This window comes from Boleophthalmus pectinirostris, unplaced genomic scaffold (assembly GCF_026225935.1).
Source record: "Boleophthalmus pectinirostris isolate CB_2022bp ecotype Guang Dong unplaced genomic scaffold, ASM2622593v1 HiC_scaffold_12, whole genome shotgun sequence".
Lineage (NCBI taxonomy): Eukaryota > Metazoa > Chordata > Actinopteri > Gobiiformes > Gobiidae > Boleophthalmus > Boleophthalmus pectinirostris.
Genome location: NW_026571018.1, coordinates 10,475,358 through 10,497,272, shown reverse-complemented (window position 1 = coordinate 10,497,272; position 21,915 = coordinate 10,475,358). Strand labels below are relative to the sequence as shown.

General features: G+C 37.4%; 2 protein-coding genes and 1 non-coding gene across 3 annotated transcripts in view; 2 read left to right on the top strand and 1 right to left on the bottom strand.

Annotated features, from left to right (window-relative positions):
- Positions 1–1,032: 1,032 nt before the first annotated feature.
- Positions 1,033–1,143, top strand: trnal-caa (transfer RNA leucine (anticodon CAA)). The gene is made up of 2 exons: positions 1,033–1,070; positions 1,098–1,143. It is a non-coding gene; the product is annotated as a tRNA-Leu (tRNA).
- Positions 1,144–2,654: 1,511 nt separating this feature from the next.
- pgrmc1 (progesterone receptor membrane component 1) lies at positions 2,655–10,455 on the bottom strand. The gene is made up of 3 exons (XM_020920664.2): positions 10,127–10,455; positions 8,560–8,715; positions 2,655–5,414 (listed from the first exon to the last, which is right to left on the bottom strand). Exons 1-3 carry the CDS (start codon positions 10,422–10,424, stop codon positions 5,320–5,322), a joined length of 549 nt encoding a protein of 182 aa, XP_020776323.1. The 5' UTR covers positions 10,425–10,455; the 3' UTR covers positions 2,655–5,319.
- A 792-nt stretch (positions 10,456–11,247) lies between these two features.
- rab24 (RAB24, member RAS oncogene family) overlaps positions 11,248–21,915 on the top strand; it is an 18,433-nt gene continuing 7,765 nt past the window's right edge. The window contains 7 exon segments of the mRNA XM_020920654.2: positions 11,248–11,669; positions 14,078–14,281; positions 18,739–18,807; positions 19,042–19,120; positions 20,193–20,214; positions 20,216–20,258; positions 20,952–21,051. Of these exon segments, the coding sequence (XP_020776313.2) occupies positions 14,165–14,281; positions 18,739–18,807; positions 19,042–19,120; positions 20,193–20,214; positions 20,216–20,258; positions 20,952–21,051 (430 nt within the window). The 5' untranslated portion in view covers positions 11,248–11,669; positions 14,078–14,164.

Here is a 21,915-nt window from a genome sequence, read left to right as displayed (position 1 = left end):
GTAAACCGAGGGCACACTCTGGTCCTGCTCATTACAAAGGAAGTAAATATTTCAAATATCAGTGATGTGGATGTTGCTCTGTCTTATCATTTCTGTGTCTTCTTTGAACTGTGATTCCCAAACCAGAGGCTGGTCCTGCAGCTGTTCAAAAGAGATACATAAATGTGTGCACATTTGCACTCTGAGGACTTCAGGGACTGGCCTCCTGCTGGTGCCCAGACTACACATGGGCTAAACCAGGATTAAATCAGGTCTGAACATGGGTTAAACCAGGACTAAACCATGACTAACCATGGACTAAACATGGGCTAAACCAGGACTAAACTATGACTAAACATGGACTAAACATGGGCTAAACCAGGATTAAACATGGGCTAAACTTTTTCATGTTATTACTTTGAATTTATTTTGTATCTACTTGACTATATTTGCTGTAATAAAATTGGGTAGAAGGATTATAGAGAAGATTGATGAAAGCAGTGTGATCAAACCATTCAAATGTTGTTGTTATAACTTCTTTCCCTAATTTAGGAGTTCACTTTCATCATACTACACCAAAACCGTAATTTCATAAAGAAAAACAACAACAAAACAGTGAATAATCAGCGTATGATCCTGCCTGGTCAACTCACTCTTTGTCCTGTAGGTGGCAGTAATGCGCCTTATCTACGCATGTCCACTTTTAAGGCTACTTCCTATGAATTTTACAGCTAAAACAAAATGCTCCGTTTGTATTAAATTAAATAAAACATTTAAGCATTGAACAGAAAATAGAAGTTAGGCTGTATCCCGCTGGTTTACGCTGCGTCTTTGGCGATAAACAGCGTCTGAAAACAACCGCGATCGCAATGAGGTGACGTTTCCTTTCTAGAGACACGTAAAACATAAAAAATAGCGATCTAAAAGACATAAAATCAACATATGCATTCGTAAACGTGATTTCAAAATATTCGTAGTACTTTAATGAAATACTGAGTCATGCTTTACGGTTTAGCGCTTAAATATATACTTCTGTTCGTATATTCGCAGCGTGTCAGGATGGCCGAGTGGTCTAAGGCGCCAGACTCAAGGATCATCTCCTTCCGTAGAGACGGGACTTCTGGTCTCCGATTGGAGGCGTGGGTTCGAATCCCACTTCTGACACATACCTTTTCTTCACTTCAGACACGTAAATCTAAGTCTTTTGATTTACGATGTAATAATTTGTACATATATATTTAAAACACATGCAATTTACACGATACGTTCAGTTTATAGTTAGTTTTTTTTTTGAGTTTGTACCAAGAGAGAAACAAACATACACATTCTCCATCACAGAAACGCATATTTATGGAATAAGAAATATGGAGTAAGAAAGCTTTCAGAAATATTCGTGTGCATAGGACAGAAATCTGGGTACATGTGGGAAATCCGTGCATATTTGTCTGTAGTTGAGCATAAAATCAATATTCGTAAACTCTCGAATGAGTCCAGTCATACATGTATGTACACTGTGTATTTTATCCATCAGGGTACTAATTGAAAAGTTACGACATCAAGAATTACAATCACGAAATGAAAATTTACAATTATGCTTTCTTCAGTACAAATACAAATTCGCAGATGCGACTTTACTGTCAAAAATACGTCATCACTTCACAGGCATTATTTATTGAGCAGAAGAAACATCGATCGAGATGTTGCATATGGACTGAACCAGGACTGAACCAGGACTGAACCAGGACTGAACCAGAACAAGAGTGTACTGATGAAAGTGTAATTGTACATTTTCATTTTGTGATTATAATTCTTGATGTTATAACTTTTCAATTCGTATTCTGATGGATAAAATACACACAATACATTTTATGTACAACTGAACTCAATACAAATTGAACTATTTAGATTTTTTCTACATAATCTTCTTAATAGTACAAATAACATAAAACACAATTATAAATGTTTTTAAGCTGTATCCAGGGTTTTCATTTGCCAAATTTCCTTTGTATTGTCATATTTTGGGATATTCTGTGATTAACAGAATGTTTTCACATTAAAAACACATTATGTTCCACCTCACTGTCCCAGCAGATTTATCCAAAACCATTGATTTGTTCCAGATTTATACAAGAAATGTCCCAGGTGTCCCCATTTCTGACCAATTTTATTCTTGCCAACAGTAAAGTCTTTTTTTTTTTTTTTTTTAACATAAAATCCAGAAAAGCATCTTAAAAATGACCAAAACATAAAGAAAATGTGAATATACTTACTCATGTTTGTCATCAATGGACAGAGCGCAGAGCAATTTTCTTTAATTAATTACACACTCATTTCACAATTTTATTATTACTAACCACCCTAAACCGAGTGTCCCAGTTTTTGTTTTGAAAATCTGATCACCCTTGGACTTGTTTAACAGCACAAACCAGCTCACCTGTTGGTAGTTCCACCCAAGTCAGCTTTCTGCTCAGATTGAGTTAAAACAAAGCTCATATGAACTTATATAACTTGAGTAACAGAGCTTCTAACAGAGTAGTGCTTTCAGTATTTTTGAGTGATTGTCTGGTGTCCCGCAATAGGTTTAGAACAAAAAAAAAATCTCTCATGAGTCAAATAAAGGTTGATAAATGTTTCGACAACACATTTTCTAGCTTCAAACCAATAACTGCTCAGAGTTAAGGGATTCTTGGTCATTTTATTGACATACAACTCCTTTTTTTATTCAGTTTTCATGTTCACAATTACATAATTCATAATATTAAGGCTTTGCAGAGCTACACTGAAAGATTAAAACAATACAATTCAACAGTTAAGGCATGTGCAGCATGTAGTGTTTATAATATTATTTATTATTATATTATATATGAACTGAGATAAAGTAGAACTGAGGAATGTGTCCAAATGCGCTGTTGTGAACTAAAAAAATACCAGTAAAGCTGCACTATGTAACTTTTCTTTTGTGGGTCCACCACCTGTTTGTCTTCATGGAGTTTTTATTGCTTTGTCTGAAATATTTCACAGTATTGATCAAAAATAACAAGTTTTTTAAATATAAGAGCGGGGTTTCCTCTCCACAGATCTGACTCGGCTCCAGTGAAATAGATAAAAAGTTACACAGTGCACCTTTAACTTTTGAAACAGAAGGTAAAAGTTACGTCCCACCACCGTTCTGTAGTTTTCAATGCATATGTCAAAGACTAGAGATCAATTAATATTTTTTCTCTTTTTTTCGATACCGATTATTTAGAATACAAAGAAACCAACGGCCAATCAGCTTTGACGATATTTTTAAGACGATAAACTGGAAAAACGAAAACCTACCCAAGTTAAGATGACTTGAATCAAGAACGCTGTATCATGGTTTGAGTTAATTAAAGTAAAATTATCTACCAATGGAACAAGACTTTTTGCACTTCAAATATGAAAATCGTGGAGGTTCCGCCACGTAATGTCTCCATGGAAATGTTGTAGATTTGTCTAGAATGTTCCACAGTATAGATTAAACCTATCTTTCAAGCAGGTTACAACAATACGCTACATTACAGGTCAGATCTGTGGAGAGTCGCCCCTAATCACAGAACGATTATTGTATTTTTGAGCAACAGAAACACCCGTAATGAATAAATGCTAGATGGATGTGTTTAAAGTCATACTGTGGAACATTCTAGGCAAAGCAATAACATCTCCATGGAGACAAGCAGGTGACGGACCCAGAAAAGTTGCGCACCTTTTAAGATCAGAACAACAACAACTCTTTGCACTTAAAATAAAAAAATTTAAAAATCAAAAGGTTGCTTGAAGTAAGAAAAATGCACTTATTCCATTGGTAGATAATTTAAAGGTGACCTGTGTAACTTTTCACCTGCTTCATTCTATGGATACGTCATTGCTCTGCCTGGAATGTTCCACAGTATGACATTAAACAGCCCTACTTTACATTTATACAATTACAGGGTGGTTTTATTGCTCAAAAAATACCTACAAAAACAGGAATTCTGACTGTGAGCGGGCTCGCCTCTCCACAGATCTGACCTGTAACTTGGTCTGGTTTGGTCTCCATGATAGAAAGGTTTAAAGCCACACTGCGAAACATTCTAGACAAAGCAAAAACATCTACATGGAGAAAAGTTTGACGTACCTTCCACCAGAAATGTTATACAACCCACAGCTAGATTTTGCTTTTTCAGTTCCAATTTTGATTATTTTTTACAAATTATGTAATTTTTATTCACGAAAAACTCCCCCACAGCCTTTTTTTTTTTTTTTTTACCACAAACCTTCAAGCGAGCAGTGTAGTCACTTTTTAAGTAGTTATGTATTTATAAAGCTTTGTGTGTATTTATAGGCAGCAGGTCAGGAAAAACAAAATATCGGACTGAGCTGAAGATTTAAGGCCGGCAGCCAATACGGTAAACAGGGCAAATATCGGTACATCGATATATTGGTCTCAAAGGTTTATACAAAATATTTAGCACATTGGAGTAAGTGAGAAAATGGCACCTTCTTGGTCTCATTCATTTGAAAGTGAAGTGTTGTTGACATTATTTCAATTCATATCAGAATAAAAAGCTTTTTTATAAAGTAGATGTACGAGAAAGTAAATGTGAGGATTGGTCCATCAGTGCTTGGTTAATAAAGGAATCCTGGAGTACTGGGTGAGTCCTGGTTTAGTCCTAGTTTATGAGTCTGGAGCCTGGTTTAGTCCTGGTTTATGAGTCCTGATTGAGTCCTAGTTTATGAGTCTGGAGCCTGGTTTAGTCCCGTTTTAGTCTTCTTTTAGTCCTGGACCAGTCCTGGACCAGTCCTGGATCAGTCCCGGATCAGTCCCGGATCAGTCCTGATTTAGTCCTGATTTATGAGTCCTGGTCGAGTCCTCTTTTAGTCCTAGATCAGTTCTGATTGAGTTCTGGTTGAGTCTCCTTTTAGTCCTCTTTTAGTCCTGGATCAGTCCTGGTTTATCAGTCCTGGTTTATAAGTCCTGGTTTATAAGTCCTGGTTTATAAGTCCTGGTTTATAAGTCCTGGTTGAGTCCCCTTTTAGTCCTGATTTAGTCCTGATTTGGTCCTGATTTGGTCCTGATTTGGTCCTGATTTGGTCCTGATTTGGTCCGGATTTGGTCCTGGTTCAGTCCTGGTTCAGTCCTGGTTTAGTCTGTCGTACTCATTCCAGCCGTCCTTCAGTCCTTTGTTTTGTCACAGTTTAATTTTTAGTTAGTGTGATTATGTGTAAGATGAGAGCTGAGCGTTTGAGAGAGAATTTTCAGATCTGAATCATGAGTGGCCACGATGGTAAAGTTGTAAAATGTCCTGATTGTGAATCGTGTGAAGTTTTCCTTTTCTCTTATTCGCTTTTCTTGTCCTTCGCCTCCTCGTCATCTGTGTACTCTGTTGGGTCCTCTCCAGGCTTCAGGAGCTTCCCCACATAATCGTACTTAACTGAGAAAAAACAAAAATACAATTGTGATATTAGTATTAGCAAGAATTTTAGACATCTATAGAAATTCTTTGTCAACGTAAAGCTCCTACATTACCTCCTCAAAAACAGACCTGGAGTTGTGTTTTTGTTCATTCACACATTTTTTGTGTTTGAGTAACCCTTCATTATTAGTCTGTCTACATCTCCAAAGCTCAAAATGCTGTGTTCCACCTTGTGATGTCATAAAGTGGTAGTTTTCTATTTTAGGTTAGCTTGAATGCTGTCAACTTTGCCAAAGACAGTAGTGAACTTCTTAGCATGAGAGTCTGTGGGGAAGCTGGCCAAAGTGGTCAAAGTAGGAGGCAGATGAAAAAATGTCCATTTCAACAAAAATATTTATTCTGGCTTTTACTGTGGATTCGTGGAAAAATTAAACACAGCTACACTGGAGGTGAACACCAGAAAGGCTGAACTGCGAATTTATAGTTCTCCCACACACACAGGAAGTTCCACCCTTTGGGTCAGTTCCAACAAACACAGATTAGTTCTTCTAGCCATTTTACCTGTTTCGAAAGTGTGCAGCTTAATTTCTTTCAAGGGCCTAAGTCCCCTTTAAATACCAGTGCTCAAAATAAACTATAAACACTGAAATTTGAAAATCACACAAAATCCATAAAACAAAACAGAAATGAAACCGAGTCACCCCTCCACATGGTCTGACCCAAAACCTGCCCTCAGAGGCTATAAATATGGCCGACCAAGTTCACATCCCCTCTTTTGTCTTCAGATCATGTGGAGTAACAGGTGAGCTGGTAAGTTATGGTAACCAAATTAATAGATATAACCAAATAAAAATATATTTAAAGTAACTGGTCTGTATTGTGATTAACTTAACAAAACAAAGATTAAATAAAACAAACCTGGGATAGTAATATTTAGCTGTTTAGTTGATTATGGACAAACTAGATGTAAAATTTAATTAAATATTAATAACAAGAGTCCATCTGTTCAACCAGTGAACACAAAATGTCACCGTTTTCGGTCAAGGTTTTTTCACTGGGAGCTAGACACTCCTTGATAGAGCCTTTTATCTGTTGCGTGACATTTTCGTTCAAAGTTGTCATCTCTGCAGCCAGCGTTTGCTCAATAGCTCGTGTTGGGACTGTCTGTTGCCACTAGGATCTTGTTTTTTCACTGTCGTTTGCCCTCTCCTTGATGACATTGCTTTCACTAATTAAAAGCACATCTCCAATCTATTCAAAAAACTTGGTGGGGTTTACAAAGTACATGAAAGAGTACTGTCGTGGATCAGTCCTGGATCAATCCTGGTTTATGAGTCCTGGCTGAGTCCTGGCTGAGTCCCCTTTTAGTCCCCTTTTAGTCCCCTTTTAGTCCCCTTTTAGTCCTCTTTTAGTCCTCTTTTAGTCCTCTTTTAGTCCTGGTTTAAAAGTCCTTGTTGACTTCTGGTTGAGTCCCGGTTGAGTCCCCTTTTAATACTTTTTTAGTCCTAGATCAGTCCTGGTTTATGAGTTCTGGCTCAGTCCCATTTAAGTCCTCTTTTGATAGAACTTTTTATCTTTTGGGTGATATTGGTATCTGTTGGGAAGTCCCCAAATCCATCCGAAGTGAGTGCGTCTAAGCTCTTGGCCAGTGCTGTTAAATAGCTCAAATTACTGTGCACCTGCTCGTTTCCAGGTTACCCCGAGCTACCTTTTACCTTTAGCTCAGTAGAGGACGACAATTCCAGAGCTGAAATTATCCAAATGATTGTAGTGAAGCTGCGTGGAGTTTACAAACACAGTGGAGCACATGACGTCACAAGGTGGAACAGAGCGTTTTCCGTTTGAGAGAAGAACTCCGCCTAAATATGCAGGTTTGTGACTTAAACATTGCTTGCCAAGAAAAAAAAAAAAAAAAGATAAAGTGAATCTTTCTTGAATAGCTTAGGATGGTCTTGAAACTATTTATTAATACCATGCAGTCATAACAGTACTGATATAAACTGCGATTATTGTGTTGAAAATCTGTTATCTAATAAAACTGGCATTGAATATCGAGATTTTTTTTCTTTAGTTACGTATTTGGAAAAAGGCAGGATACACTTTGAACTAATTCAAAGCTTCAGCCAACTCCCTTCATACTTTGAAAGTCATTGTTTGAATAAAGCAATGGTTCAAATCAGTAAAATTATTATTGCTCTGATAAATTATAGGTCTAAGGTCAAGTTTTAAGTGTGGCAGAAGTGTGGGACTACATTAAGTAAGGGATAATACTCCCTACAACTGTACAACAACTCACCCTTATGTAGCAGATAATACTCCCTACAACTGTACAACAACTCACCCTTATGTAACAGATAATACTCTCTACAACTGTACAACAACTCACTTTACTCAACAGATAATACTCCCTACAAATGTACAACTCACCCTTAAGTAACAGATAATACTCCCTACAACTGTACAACAACTCACCCTTATGTAACAGATAATACTCTCTACAAATGTACAACTCACCCTTATGTAACAGATAATACTCCCTACAAATGTACAAGTCACCCATAAGTAACAGATAATACTCCCTGTAACAGTACAACAACTCACCCTTATGCCACAGATAATACTCCCTACAACTGTACAACTCACCCATATGTAACAGATAATACTCCCTACAAATGTACAACAACTCACCCTTATGTAACAGATAATACTCCCTATAACTGTACAACAACTCACCCTTATGTAACAGATAATACTCCCTACAAATGTACAACTCACCCTTAAGTAACAGATAATACTCCCTACAACTGTACAACAACTCAGCCTTATGTTTTAATTGTGACCTATAGCTGAGATAGTTTTATTACTTTTTATTTTTACTTGTACATTTATATAATTATGCCTTATTTGACACCAGTCTCTTGCTATTTTTGCTAATTATTTCGAATTTATTATTACAATATATATTTTTTCTCTTTGTTTGTTCTTTGTTATTACATTATTACATTATATTGTTTATGTGAGCTACAGTGTCCAAATAATTTCCCTTGTGAATCAATAGTTTATCTAAATCAAAGTCTAGGTCTAAGTTCATGACAGGTGCGGTGGGTTTTGTACGTAATGATGTATTGTGCAGTGTGTGATGTGACAGTGTGTTGGCACTGACAGGTGAACTGCTGCTCCCACTCGGACAGGCTCTCCAGCTGCAAGTTGTTTAGGTCTGACAGGTCATCGTGCTCCTCTTTCAGCGCCTCTTTCCCCAAACAGAAGGTGGCCAGACCCCGGGACGCGTCTCTGCCCGCGAACACGCCGTACGGACCCTCTGCAGCACAAATCCACAGGTTTATGCAAAGAGGGTAAAAAAATATGGCATTAGCACATAAATATAAACACGTTACTTTAATCCTGGAAAGTTTTTTGGGATTTATTTTAGAGACAGTAGCAGCATTGGCACTTGTCAGGGACAAAAGTCATATGCAACTTTCCTTTGATTCTGAGAACAAGGTCAATATGCAAAAGGTTAATGTGTGAATGAATCAAAATGAAAAAATGCCCCTGGTTAACTTTATCATCATGGTAAATGTTTAACTATTGCCCATTCAGAGATTAAAATCAGACATGCACTTTGACATAAAACACTAATAAATATTTGTCATCAGTGATTAGGAGTGTGCAAAAATATCAAAATGTGATGATACAGTATCTATATCGGGGGCTGCTGTATCAATATATCACCAAGAGTATTTTTTGTTACATTTTACTAAATTATTTTGTTACAGCGCTACAGTTTTGTTGCGTGTTTAGTGGATAGAAACTTTTATTTGACATTTTCGCAGTTTTGAGGATTAAAATGTTTGTGTTTCATATTAACTTTGCACAAGAAGTGGTTTAACAAAGACATTTAGTATCACAGCCTTGATTTAGCCTTTATTTTTTACTGAACCGTACTGAATCGATTTGAAATATATCGAAAGTATTAAGATATGTATCGTATCGTGGCCTATGTATTGGGGTATGTATCGTATTGGCATCTTCTTAATGATACCCAGCCCCATCAGTGATACGAAACCCCGACCCTCAGGAGCCTAAGATCCAATACTTGAAACAGAACTTTAGTTTCACACCAAAACTGTGTGTTTGTTGTTGAAGGAATTAATTTGTATCTACTTTTGTACCATTTATGCAGCAGTCTGAGGCTGAGCCCTTTCAACAGGAAATCTCAGAGGAGGGGCCCAGGGTTCCAGCATTAGTCCTGCTTTAGTTCAGATCAGTTCACGAGTCTGAACACTGCACTGCACTGTGCATTGACACTTGAATAAAAATCCTTCTCAAGTTTCTTTTCACACGTTGTACAAAATGCTGGAAGAACAAAGATGTAGGCCGAGGTTCACGCTCTTAAATCGTAGCTCCAGTTTCAAGGAAAGAGTTCAAGGATGTTGTGAAATATGACCTCAGCCCACCTCCAGGGGGCGTGGTGTTCTGCTTTTGACAAATAATGGACTTTAAACTATCTACATGTCAACGATCTAAAGACGCACATGCAAAATATCGGATGTGCAAAATAACAAAACCTAATAAATACACACCTAAAGCTATCTCATTTAGGTTTTGGGTACTTTATAGGTGATGTCGTAGTAGTCGAGTGCGCACGTATGCCAGATCTACAACAATCACACTGTCTATGTTCACAAAATACTTTTTTTCATAACGCAAAAAGAAATGTGTCACGTTACCTGGTCCATAAAATTTCTTTCCTCTCGTCACGTCAAATACTTTGCCATTCACAGCCATAAGTATCCGCTCATTTTGGAGTCCATCGTAGGGCTTTAAGTCCTCCAAGGTAAAGTCCCTCTTTTTCAGTTTGGGCAGCGGCTTCTCCACTTCACCAAAGTCCGGCTGTTTGTCTCCACGCACGATTTTATACACCAAATACAGACACAAACTCAGGAGGGTCAAGTTTAGCGGGGAAGTGAAGATTTCTTGCAAAATTCCACTGGTGGAAGTTACCTCGCTCGTCTCTGCTTCAGCCATGTTGGAAGTTATGACTGGAATTGCGACCCAGCCAATTTGGAAGCGCGTGTTCAGGGTGGGACGCCTCAGCCAATCAGAGCGCGACGTTTAACAATTTCAACCAATCGGATCGTCGAGGGGCTGCGTGAGAACGGTTGTTGCCCAGTGTTTCTCTTCTCTGTTTGTATGGCCTTTAACGAGTTTAAACTTCTATTTTTACCAATAAAACACTTACTTTGGCACAATTTTAAGGTCTTAGTATTTCCTGCAGGTTTTGGCTCAGTGTAACGTAGTGCAATACATTTTATTGAACTTAAGTGGGCGTGGAGCAGAGAGATAACATGATAAAATAGGTTAAATGTCATTCCACCAGTAATTCATAAAACAAGTTCAAACTAATGTGAGGCCGGTACAGACACGGCTTTCGACCCAAAGTCAAATTTTTAATAAAATATGCACTAAAATGCCAAAATAAGGCCAGGTATAGGTATACACTTCTATTTTAGACTAATTCACACAATTAATAAAAAAAGAAAAAAAAAGAAGTGGTTTCGTGTTTAGTGGCTCTTTAAATTACGTCAATATTATTAGATGTATATATATAAAAAAAAACACACACACACACACACACAACACACACACACACACACACACACACACTAACTCACAAATATACTAAAATAACAAAGAAAATACGTTAAATATATATTAGAACATATGAAAAGAAAAAGACAGGAATAAAGAGAGCAGAGTTTATTATTATTTAGTTTTGGTTGTAAACTTTGCATGACATCCGGTGTTTGTCTCACATTTCCGGTCCTCCCCTGAGAAACCAAATTCAAACATTTGTTTAGTTCCGCCGGACCAAACAAAGCTCCGCGAGGGACTGAAATTAATCTTTGTATCTTTCCTATTGCGTTTGAAAATCTCATTATCATTAAAAGAGTAATTCTTGTTGATTTCGTAGCGTAAATTATTTTGTACATAGTTTTTTTTAGCGCTATCACTAGTCCGCGCTGTAGGACTGATCATTTCGCAACAACATCACAGCAACAGCAGCAGCAGCAGGAGGCACGTCTCGCCAACTCACCGCCACCTCTTATCACCAAAACAACGAAAACACCGGCGTCCGACCTTAAAAAAGCAAAATGGAAAACCCTACGCTTTAAAAAAGACTTGGAGAGCCTGGACGACAGGGTGGTTCCTACTCTGAAAACCATCTGATGAGTAGAGGAGTGGGTTGAGCAAAATACCAGCTCATATTAGGTGAGTACAAGATGTTTTCATGAAGCTGGTGAGCTTGGACGACTTTAACACAATTGTTTTTTCTTCTACCACCTTATGTCTTCTTAGTATTATTGTGATTTTAGTGTCTGTTTTCGATTTGGGCATGTAATAATCTAACTTTTCCATTATAAAGGCGCTCTATGGGTTGCTTTAATAGACTGTTTTACATTACTGGGGGTCATTGGTCATTTGTAGGCCACATTCTGTTCATATCCTCATTGTTGACCCTTTTGTTGGCTCCTGTAGGTCTAGACTAGAAAGGCCTAAATCCTTTCAAGCTAATCTAATCACTAAATTACCTGAAATGATTAGTATGTGTATTCCAAAAACATCCAAAGGTCCTAAAATGAACTTTATATTGAATATTTATAGTGTTATTGGAACATGTGACCACTATTCAAGCATAGTAAGAAAACAACAACTCAACAAAGAATGGCCTAGAAGTGTATTCCATAAAGTATGCATTTATTTATTTGAGCATTGCGCATTTTCTATAGATTACAGTAAATGCGTTGTAGTTTCTGAGTTAAAAAACATTTATTTTCCAACCCAGAAGTTAGTAGTAGTATGTCTGCAGAATTTAATTGCAATTTAGAGTTTACAGAAATAAAATAATATCATATTTTTAGTTTCAAAATAATGAACAATCATAATTTTGCCATAATGATTAACAACAACACAATACAGTATCTTTTGAATGGAATAAATCGCTCGGAAGTTTTGATAAAATGGAGTGTTACCATGTCCAATCCTTCTAACATAATCAGAAAGGAATCCCATGAATAGATCTAAAAATATAGTTCTATTTGTGGATAAGCTTAATTATATTGTTTGCAGACTTACGGCCATTCTTTATGCTGTGTAAAAAATAAACAAGTCAAATTTAAATTAATATATTAACGGTGCTCTGTGTAATTTGGTCACCTTCTTGTTTCTATGGTTTCTACAGTTTAATTTATTCAATTGCACATGGTTTTATAGGTAAAAATGTAATGTAATGTAATGTAACCGTAACTTGGTCTGGTTTGGTCTCCATGAAGATAAAAAGGTTTAATACCATACTGTGAAACATTCCACACAAAGCAATAACATCTCCATCATTAGTTTAGTTCAATTTCACTTTCACTTACTAATCATATTTATTTATTTTTTTTAGCATGTGTTTGTAGTCTACACAGTTCACACTTAACAGGATTTATAAAGGTGATATTCACTTTATATAAACAACCAAATAATTGCAGCTTTTGCCATCTGTTATTTGCTTTTACAACCAAATTAATTCTGATCATCCTGGATTATTTTTAGCCAAATATTTTCTAAAGTAATTCTGCACAAACTGTTTTGTGCCACAACACAAAGCTAAAAGATGAATGTGTGACAGTTATTTAGTAAGATTGTTCTGTTTTGTGACTGGAGATACTAAATGTGGAAATGATGAAAGGATGTATGCACAGGAAGTCATAATGAAGCAAGCCGCCACAGAAAAGGCTACGCATGATTCAAAAAATTCTAAAATATTACCACAAAACCAAGTTCCACCTCATAAAATCTTAGAGCATCAGCCAGGACCAGACTAAAAATAAATCTGGACTAAGCTCGGACTTTGTCCTGGTTTGAGTTTTGATGGGAACTTGGTCTGGACCTGCGATTGTTCAGGTTAAGTTCCTGCTTTAGATCAGTTGGTTTGGTGTGTGAACGTCCCTGTACAGTTCTATTGATACTTTTTCACACTGGGGATGTTCTACATGTATGTCTAATGGCGAAATGTTCAACAGTTACTATCACCATAGTAACATAGTAACACCAAAAAAGTTTTAAGATTCTCTGAAAACTCAGGAAAAATTACAAAATGGATTTAAAAGTCAAATTTTCAGGAGTCTGTGCTCAGTTTGAGCACTCATGGTCCTGTTTAGGAGTTTGATTTTCAACAAAAAGGTGAGAGTGACTGAGAAACTGTTGTGTAATTTTAGTTAGTTTGTGACTTAGACTAAGACGAACTTTATTGAGCCACAGGGGAAATGATTTGGACACAGTAGCTCAAACATCACAATATAATATAATAACAAAGAGTAAAAAATATAAATGGTAATAATAAATTTTTAAAAAATTGCAAAAGAGAGCAAGAGACAGGTGTCGAATGAGACATAATTATTTAAATGTTTATGTACAAATCAAAATAAATAGAAAGATAAGTAGTAAAATAAAATCACCTCTTGTATAAAACTGTGATTTATTTTATCACTTATCTTTATCTATTGTATTTTGACAGTCATGGTCCTGTTTAGGAGTTTGATTTTCAACAAAAAGTTTGACTTAGACAAACTTTATTGATTTCACGTTTACATTGCATTAAAAAACATCACGTGATTCTTGTTGTTTCATCTCAGAGTCTAGAAGCGTCTCTGTTCTTGTTTGTGGGTTCGTTGGTGAGCGGTGGAGCGGTCGACCCCCAGACGTGACGCCCCCTTGTGGACATGTGTGCGATGCGCGTGGACGCCAAAGTGGTGATGCTGGGGAAGGAGAGCGTGGGAAAGACCAGCCTCGTCGAGAGATACGTGCACAACCGCTTCCTGGTCGGACCCTACCAAAACGTAAGTGTTTTTCTTTTCCTCCCATCATCAGTTTCGTCTTAAAAATCAAAACCATCAAAATTTAAGGTCCCATATTTCACATATAGACGCTTGTGAGCTTGAAGTCATGTTATAATGCTGTTACCTCATCCAAAACAGACTTGGAGTTGTGTTTTGTTTCATTCACGCGCTTCAGTAACCCTTTATTATTATCTGTCTACATCGCTAAAGCCCAAGATGCTCTGATGTTATCCAGTTGACATCTGAAAAGTTCTGAAGCTGGGTATGCAGTAAAACAGGATGAAGTCACGGGTTAAACCTGAGCAGTGTCTTTTCAAATTTCACCACAGAAAGGCTGAGGCTTCATTGTGATGTTGAGTGTGTGACTAGAGTGAACCATTGCAGTTTTATGAGTGATTATCCCAAGCGTTACCCAGTTGACCAAATGTTTTGGACGAGCATTTATGAAAGTATTCAATACACAAGTCATGGGCGCAAAAGTTTTAAAACATCTCAGTCTTTTCTATGGCTGGGTATCGGCAGACCCCGCAAGACAAATGCTCGGGAGGACCGTTTGTTGATTTGAAAATCCAAGGCCAGCCCCTTTTCCACTGCAGCAGAGCTCCACCAGGCCTGGTCACCTCAAGTCCCTGTGTCAATCAGAACAGTTTGTAGAATTCTGTGTCAAAATGGCCTCCATGGTCGAATCAGTGCACAGAAACCAGCACTAAACAAAAGGCAATTAAAAAACCGTGTGGCATTTGGCAAGGCCCAAAGCCTGCTGAAAGGATGGACACTGGAAAAGTGGCAGAAGGTGGGTTTCTCAGATGAATCCTCAGTTGAATTACATCACAGCCGCCACAAATATTGCAGGAGACCTACTGGAGCCCGCATGGATCCAAGATTCACCCAGAAAACAGTTAAGTTTGGTGGCGGAAAAATCATGGCCTGGGGTTACATCCATTATGGGGGTGTGCGAGACATTTGCAGGGTGGAAGGCAAATATCAATAAGCCTAAAATATCAAGAAGTATTACCTCTTACATTCCCAACCATAAAAGGGGTCAAATTTTGCAGCAGGATGGTGCTCCATCGCATACTTCTATCTCTACATCAAAGGAGAAGAAGATCAAGGTGCTCCAGGACTGGCCAGCCCAGTCACCAGACATGAACATCATTGAGCATGTCTGGGGTAGAATGAAAGAGGAAGCATGGAAGGCAAAACCAAAGAATCTTGATGAACTCTGGGAGGCATGTAAGACGCTTTCTTTGCTATTCCTGATGACTTCATCAACAAATTGTATGAATCATTGTGGAACCGCATGGATGTATGCGTCCTTGAAGCTCATGGAAGTCATACAAGATATTAAATATGGATCTCACAGCACCACTACTTCATTCACTGACATTATGCAACATATTTTTGTATTTGAAGTTAATTATTTGTTCAATTTTCTGTAGGCGACAAAACTTTTGTCTTGCCAAAATCTGACCTTTCTGTGTTCATTAAATGATCAATCTTTCTTCAGTGAAGCAAATTTATTTTAGTATATTGAGCATAATTTGGGAGGGTTTTAGCTTTCATATGAGACATTTCTAAAACCAATCAATTAATTTAAAGTCAGGTTATAAGCTTTTGTTTCTACAAAATGGATAAGCGACAAGACTTTTGTCAGGGACTGTACATACCTCGATACACAGGTAACGATACAATACATTTTTTGATACAGTGCACTTTCGATTCAATACGACTTGATATGATATATTTCAAATTGATTCGATATGGTTCAGTGAAAAACAAAGACTGATTCTAAAAGTCTTTATTAAATCACAAAGTCTGTGCAAAGTTAATATGAAAAATGCCCCATTTTACTCAAAACTGTGAAAAACAGAACAGTGTCAACAGAACTGTAGCTCGTACACAAAATAATTGAGTACAATATACCTAAAAATACTCTTGGCAATATTTTGATACAGCAGCCCACAATATCAATACTGTATCATCAAATTAAATGATACGCTATATCGATATTTCAATATTTTTGCACACCCCTAGTCTTTTTTTTACATTTAGGATGTTATATAAGCCAAACTGTTCAACTCTGGTGCTTATAGATTGGGTGAAACTTTGAAATTTGAGAAGCTGACAAGCAAGAGATGATATTTTCACCATATAAATTGATTGAATCTGCAAAAATCATTTATGCTCTCCGGTCACCACATTTTGTCCAAAGAAGCTGATGGTCCAGTGTAAAAACGACCACTGATTCGAGGAAATAACTGTGCAATTCTTAAATACAGTGAGCAGCCATGAAATGTACATGATGATTCAAGTGAAGGTGTATGGAGTTTAAAAACACAGTGGAGCACTTTCTGTATTACCACATGACATCAGAAGGAGGTACTCAGTCTAAATATGCAGAAACATGTGTGAATGAAAGAAAACACAACTCCAGGTGTATTTTTGAGAAGCTATCAACATTCTAACATGCCTTAAAGCTCACAAGAGGCAATTTTGTGTCATATAGGGCCTTTAAAACACATAATACTAGATCGCACTGCTACTACAACTGCTACTGCTACTACTGTTACTACTGCTACTACTACTTTGTGAGCTTTAAGTCATGTTATAATGTTGTTTCCTCATCAAAAACAGACCTGGAGTTGTGTTTTGTTTCATTCACACATGTTTTAGTAGCACTTTATTATTAGTCTGTTTACATCTCCAAAGCGCAAAATGCTTTTTAACAACAATACAAGAATATTATGACAAATATGTGCTGTACAGTATAATACAACTCCACCACTGTAACCTTCACATCTGTGCGCTGTGTTTTGGTTTTAGACAAAGCTCATATTCATTAGCCTGAACTGTAGCTAAATAATGGATTCACAAAGTCACTAACAGAATCGTGATAAAGAGCACATGGTGTACAGTGTGATCCTGACACAAAAAATAAAACTGTATTCACAAATCAGAACAAAGAGACTAGAGTCAAAACTCACATTTTTATGTTAATTTAAACTTCATGTAAAAATGGAACTAAACCAGGGCTCAAATTGCCTTCACTTAGATGCAACAACTAAACAAATGTTGCTATTGTTTTTATTAGTCTGTACCTCTCCAAAGCTCAAAATGCTCTGTTGCACCTTGTGATGTCATGTAGTGGTAGGTTAACAGCTCCTTTTACGGTACTTTTAGTTCAGTAGAGATTGAAAATTCCAGAAGAGCTGAAATCATCCAAATGATTTTATCGAAGGTGTATTTTTAATGGAGTTTAAAAACACAGTGGAGCACTTCCTGTATTACCACATGACATCACAAGGTTGAACAGAGTGTTATACGTGTGTGACTGAAACAGTAGGAGGACCGTAAATGAAACAAAACACAAACTCCTAGTAGTAAAAGAATTAGTAGTAGTAGTAGCAGCAGCAGTGTTATCTAGTATTACATGTTTTGAAGGTCCTATATTCCAGGTAGGGCTGCTTGATTGTGGAAAAAAATCATTATCACGATTATTTTGATCAATATTGAAATCACGATTGTTCAAATTATTTTTTTTTTTTTTGTTACATGATGCATTTATTCAGCTTTTCTTCTTTCTAAAAAAAACACTTTGTTTTTGATAATTTACACAAAACTTAGGGATGTAACAATAACCATGATATCGTATCGTCAAAGTTCTTACAATAATATCGTGGACCATCACAATATATCATATTACAAATTAATTACAATTAATTTACTTAAATTAAGAGTTATGGTGCAGCAATAGCTAAAAAAAAAAGACAGAGGGAACTACATAGACCATGATCCTTTGCTCCATTTCAGTGTAGACTACATGAAGAAATAATAGCTCTAAGCACTTTTAAGTCTTAGTTCTTTGGATTAAGTCTTGTCAAGGAATTTTAACAGGAAAAAGTAGTATATTAACAGTTTTAGCTCTTCAGCCTCCACAAAATATCGCAATAAATATCGTGTCATGAGATGCATATTGTGAAAGTATTGTACCAAGAGATTTGGATATTGTTACATCCCTAATTGTGAGTCTCCTGACAATATTGCAATAAATATCGTACCGTGAGGTTCATACCCTAACGCTATCGTTTCAACTCGATTATATGAGTTTGGAGATCGTTTGACACTCAAATCAAAATCACAATCAAATTTAATTAATTGCACAGCTTTAATTCCAGGTATAGATCAGAAAAGAGCGCAGTATGAGCTCTTTAAAGGTGCACTTAGTCACTTTTCTGTCATTGTAACAGAGATCACAATAATGTAATATGGCCCCTTTAACATCGTATTTAATTTAAATCACAGAAAAATATCGTCAGAGTTTATGGACCATTGGTTTCTCTGGTCTCTGGTTTCTCAGTGTCGATACCGGCGATTAAAAAAACAAACAAACATAGGGATTGATCTTTAGTCTATTAAAAAAGCACAGTATGAATTATTAACAGCATTTTTCCACACAGACAATCGGAGCTGCTTTTGTGGCCAAAGCAATTCAAGTCGGAGATAAGGTGATCACTCTGGGAATATGGGTGAGTCATAAAATTAAAATGAACTTAAAGGTGCACTGTGTAACTTTTCTTGTTTCTGTGGAGATGTCCTGTATTTGACTGTTTAGAAAAGCACTATATAAATAAAATCTTCAGTTACAGGTGGTTTTATATCTCAAAAAAAAAACAAGCATCTCCATGAAGAAAAGCATCTGACGAAACTTCCACCAGAAAAGTTACACAATGCAGCTTTAAGTAAAATGTTTATATTTCCAGGACACTGCCGGGTCAGAGAGATATGAAGCTATGAGCCGGATCTACTACAGAGGAGCGAGAGCTGCTGTCGTCTGCTACGGTCAGTCACACAATGCAGTATATATGAAATATTACTACTACTGCTACTACTACTACTGCTAGTGCGACTGCTGCTACTGCGACTGCTACTACTAATACTACTACTACTGTTGCTACTACTGCTACTACTACTGCTACTACTACTACTACTACTACTACTGCTGCTACTACTGCGACTACTGCGACAGCTGCTACTCCAACTGCTGTTACTAGTACTACTACAACTACTGCTACTGCTGCTACTGCGACTGCTACTACTACTACTGCTGCTACTACTGCTGCTGCTGTTACCACTACTACTACTACTGCTACTACTACTACTACTACTGCGACTGCTACTGCTACTACTGCGACTGCTGCTACTCCTACTGCTGTTACTAGTACTACTACTACTACTACTACTGCTACTACTGCTACGACTATCACTACTAATACTATTGCTGCTATTTCTACTACTACTACTTTTACTGCTGATACTAGTACTACTACTACTACTACTACTACTACTGCTTTTACCACTACTACTACTACGCCCTGTTCCACCTTGTGATGTTATGAAGTTGTCGTTTTCAAGTTAACAGCTCCTTTTACTTTTAGTTCAGTAGAAATTGGCAATTTCAGGGCTGGAATTATCCAAATGATTCCAGTGAAGGTGAGGGTTAAAAACACAGTGGAGCACTTCCTGTATTACCACATGACATCACAAGGTGGAACAGAGTGTTTTCCGTTTGAGAGATGAACTGCAGAGTTGTGTGTTATACCGTAAAATGGTTTAATTGGAGGTTTACCTTTTTACTCACTTTTGTAAGAATTAATAACAAAAATTAAACGTGTTGGTAGCATTGAAACAGAGCAAAGGATTATGGTCTATGTAGTTCCTTGCACTTTTTAGCTCCTGTGTTTGGGCAGAGGAGCTTGGAATGCTACAGTGTCCGTGAAAACAATTCTTGGAATGTTTTTATTTTTTGTTTAATCTGCTTGCCTGAAATTCGAGACAAAGGTTTTCTGTATCTGGACTACCGGTAATTAAATTTAATGCGTTTTATAAATCTGTAACATCATTTTTGTTTCAGATTTAACAGACAGCAGCAGTTTCCAGAGCAAAATTCTGGGTAAAGGAGCTACAGAACTGTGAAGAGGTAAAATATAAAATGTTTTTTCATTATTTCATCCGGTATCAGACAGTGTTACAGCTACAGAGTTCTCATTGTTCAAGTCTGAATAACTCTGCTCTAGTCAGGTTATCTAACTTTTTCAGTTTCCGAGGTATTGATATTATGTCTTTAAGTGGCACTTATTTCCTCAAAGGTGCATTGTGTAACTTTTTGGTTGAGGGTCCATCACGTCCTTGTTCCTATGAATATGTCATTGCTCTGCCTGGAATTTTCCACAGTATGGCATTAAAAAGCTCTACCTTACATTTATTCAATTACTGGTGGTTTTATAACTCAGAAATACCAAGAAAAACAGGCATTCTGACTGATTACACAGGCATTTTAGAACTTAAAGCCATAACTTAAAGTGCATATGGCAGATTTTGACTTAATTTGGTGGGATTATAACTATTGTAAATATAAATAATAGTTTTACACCAATCAAAAAGCAACTTGTGAAGACAGAGAGCAGAGGTCTCTATCTCTGTCATAAATTGTATGAAGAACTGGAGTAAGTGAGTGTGATGTTATAAGAATTGTAGCAGTAAATTTGGACCCAGGTTCATATTAGAAACACAAACTAGCTAAATAAAAACTCCAGGATCATGTAGAGTGAGTTAATACGAACATTTTATGAACAAAATGACAGTCTGTGGTCTATGTGTGTCTCATTTGCAGCACTGTAAGATCTATCTGTGTGGAACCAAAAACGATCTGATCCAAGGAGACAGGAGCCTGAGACAGATTGACTTTCATGATGTCCAAGACTTTGCTGAAGGTATGAATACTATTATACTATTACTACTGCTACTACTACTACTACTTCTTTGGTTGCAAGTATTTTTTTATGATCTTTAAGTTATGTTAGAATATTGTTAACTCACCCAAAACGTGCCTAGAGTTGTTTTGTTTCATTCTTAAAGGTTGTATAGAGGATTTTCCAAGGAACGAGAAATCCAGCAACTGTTTGTCCTTTTTCAAATATTGCGCATGCGTGAAACCACCCCCCTCCCCTACAGCTCCCTATGTAGAAACACCTCCTCCCGCCTCCTCTTTACGCCAGAAACAGGTTTGTTTACAGCCGGTGCGCTGCACATGACTTGTAAACAACTAACTACAGTGTTGGTTAGGCAAGGCTCTCCGCCTTGGAGCGGGGGGAGCGGGTGTGCGGACATTTCGTTCGCAGACGAGAAGTGAGGAGCAGGGAGAAGAGCGGAGCAGGGAGAGAGAGAGGAGAGAGGAGAGAGAGAGAGAGGAGAGGGGAGCGGTGCGCGGAGATTCTGTGCCCGGAGAAGTGAGGAGCAGGGGGAAGAGCGGAACGGGCAGCGGGGACAGGAGCAGGAAAGGGTGCAGAGAAGGGTGCGCGGAGATTCCGTGCGAATGAACTAGCTACAACACGCAGCAGCAAGCGGACTCTTTCTTTGCCTTGAAAATTACGTTTTCAGACATAGGATATCGCTTTCGTGTCCTGAAAAACGTTTGTCTAGCTCTTGGAAATAAAGTACGTTTTCATAATAAGCAGAAGTGACCTGTCCAGGAGTAATTTGGCGACCAATGCGTCAGTCTTTAGACCCTGCGTCTGCTTCAGTCGCGCCATCGCTGGAATGAATCTTCAAGAATCACCTTAGTTTGGCTTCGCTGC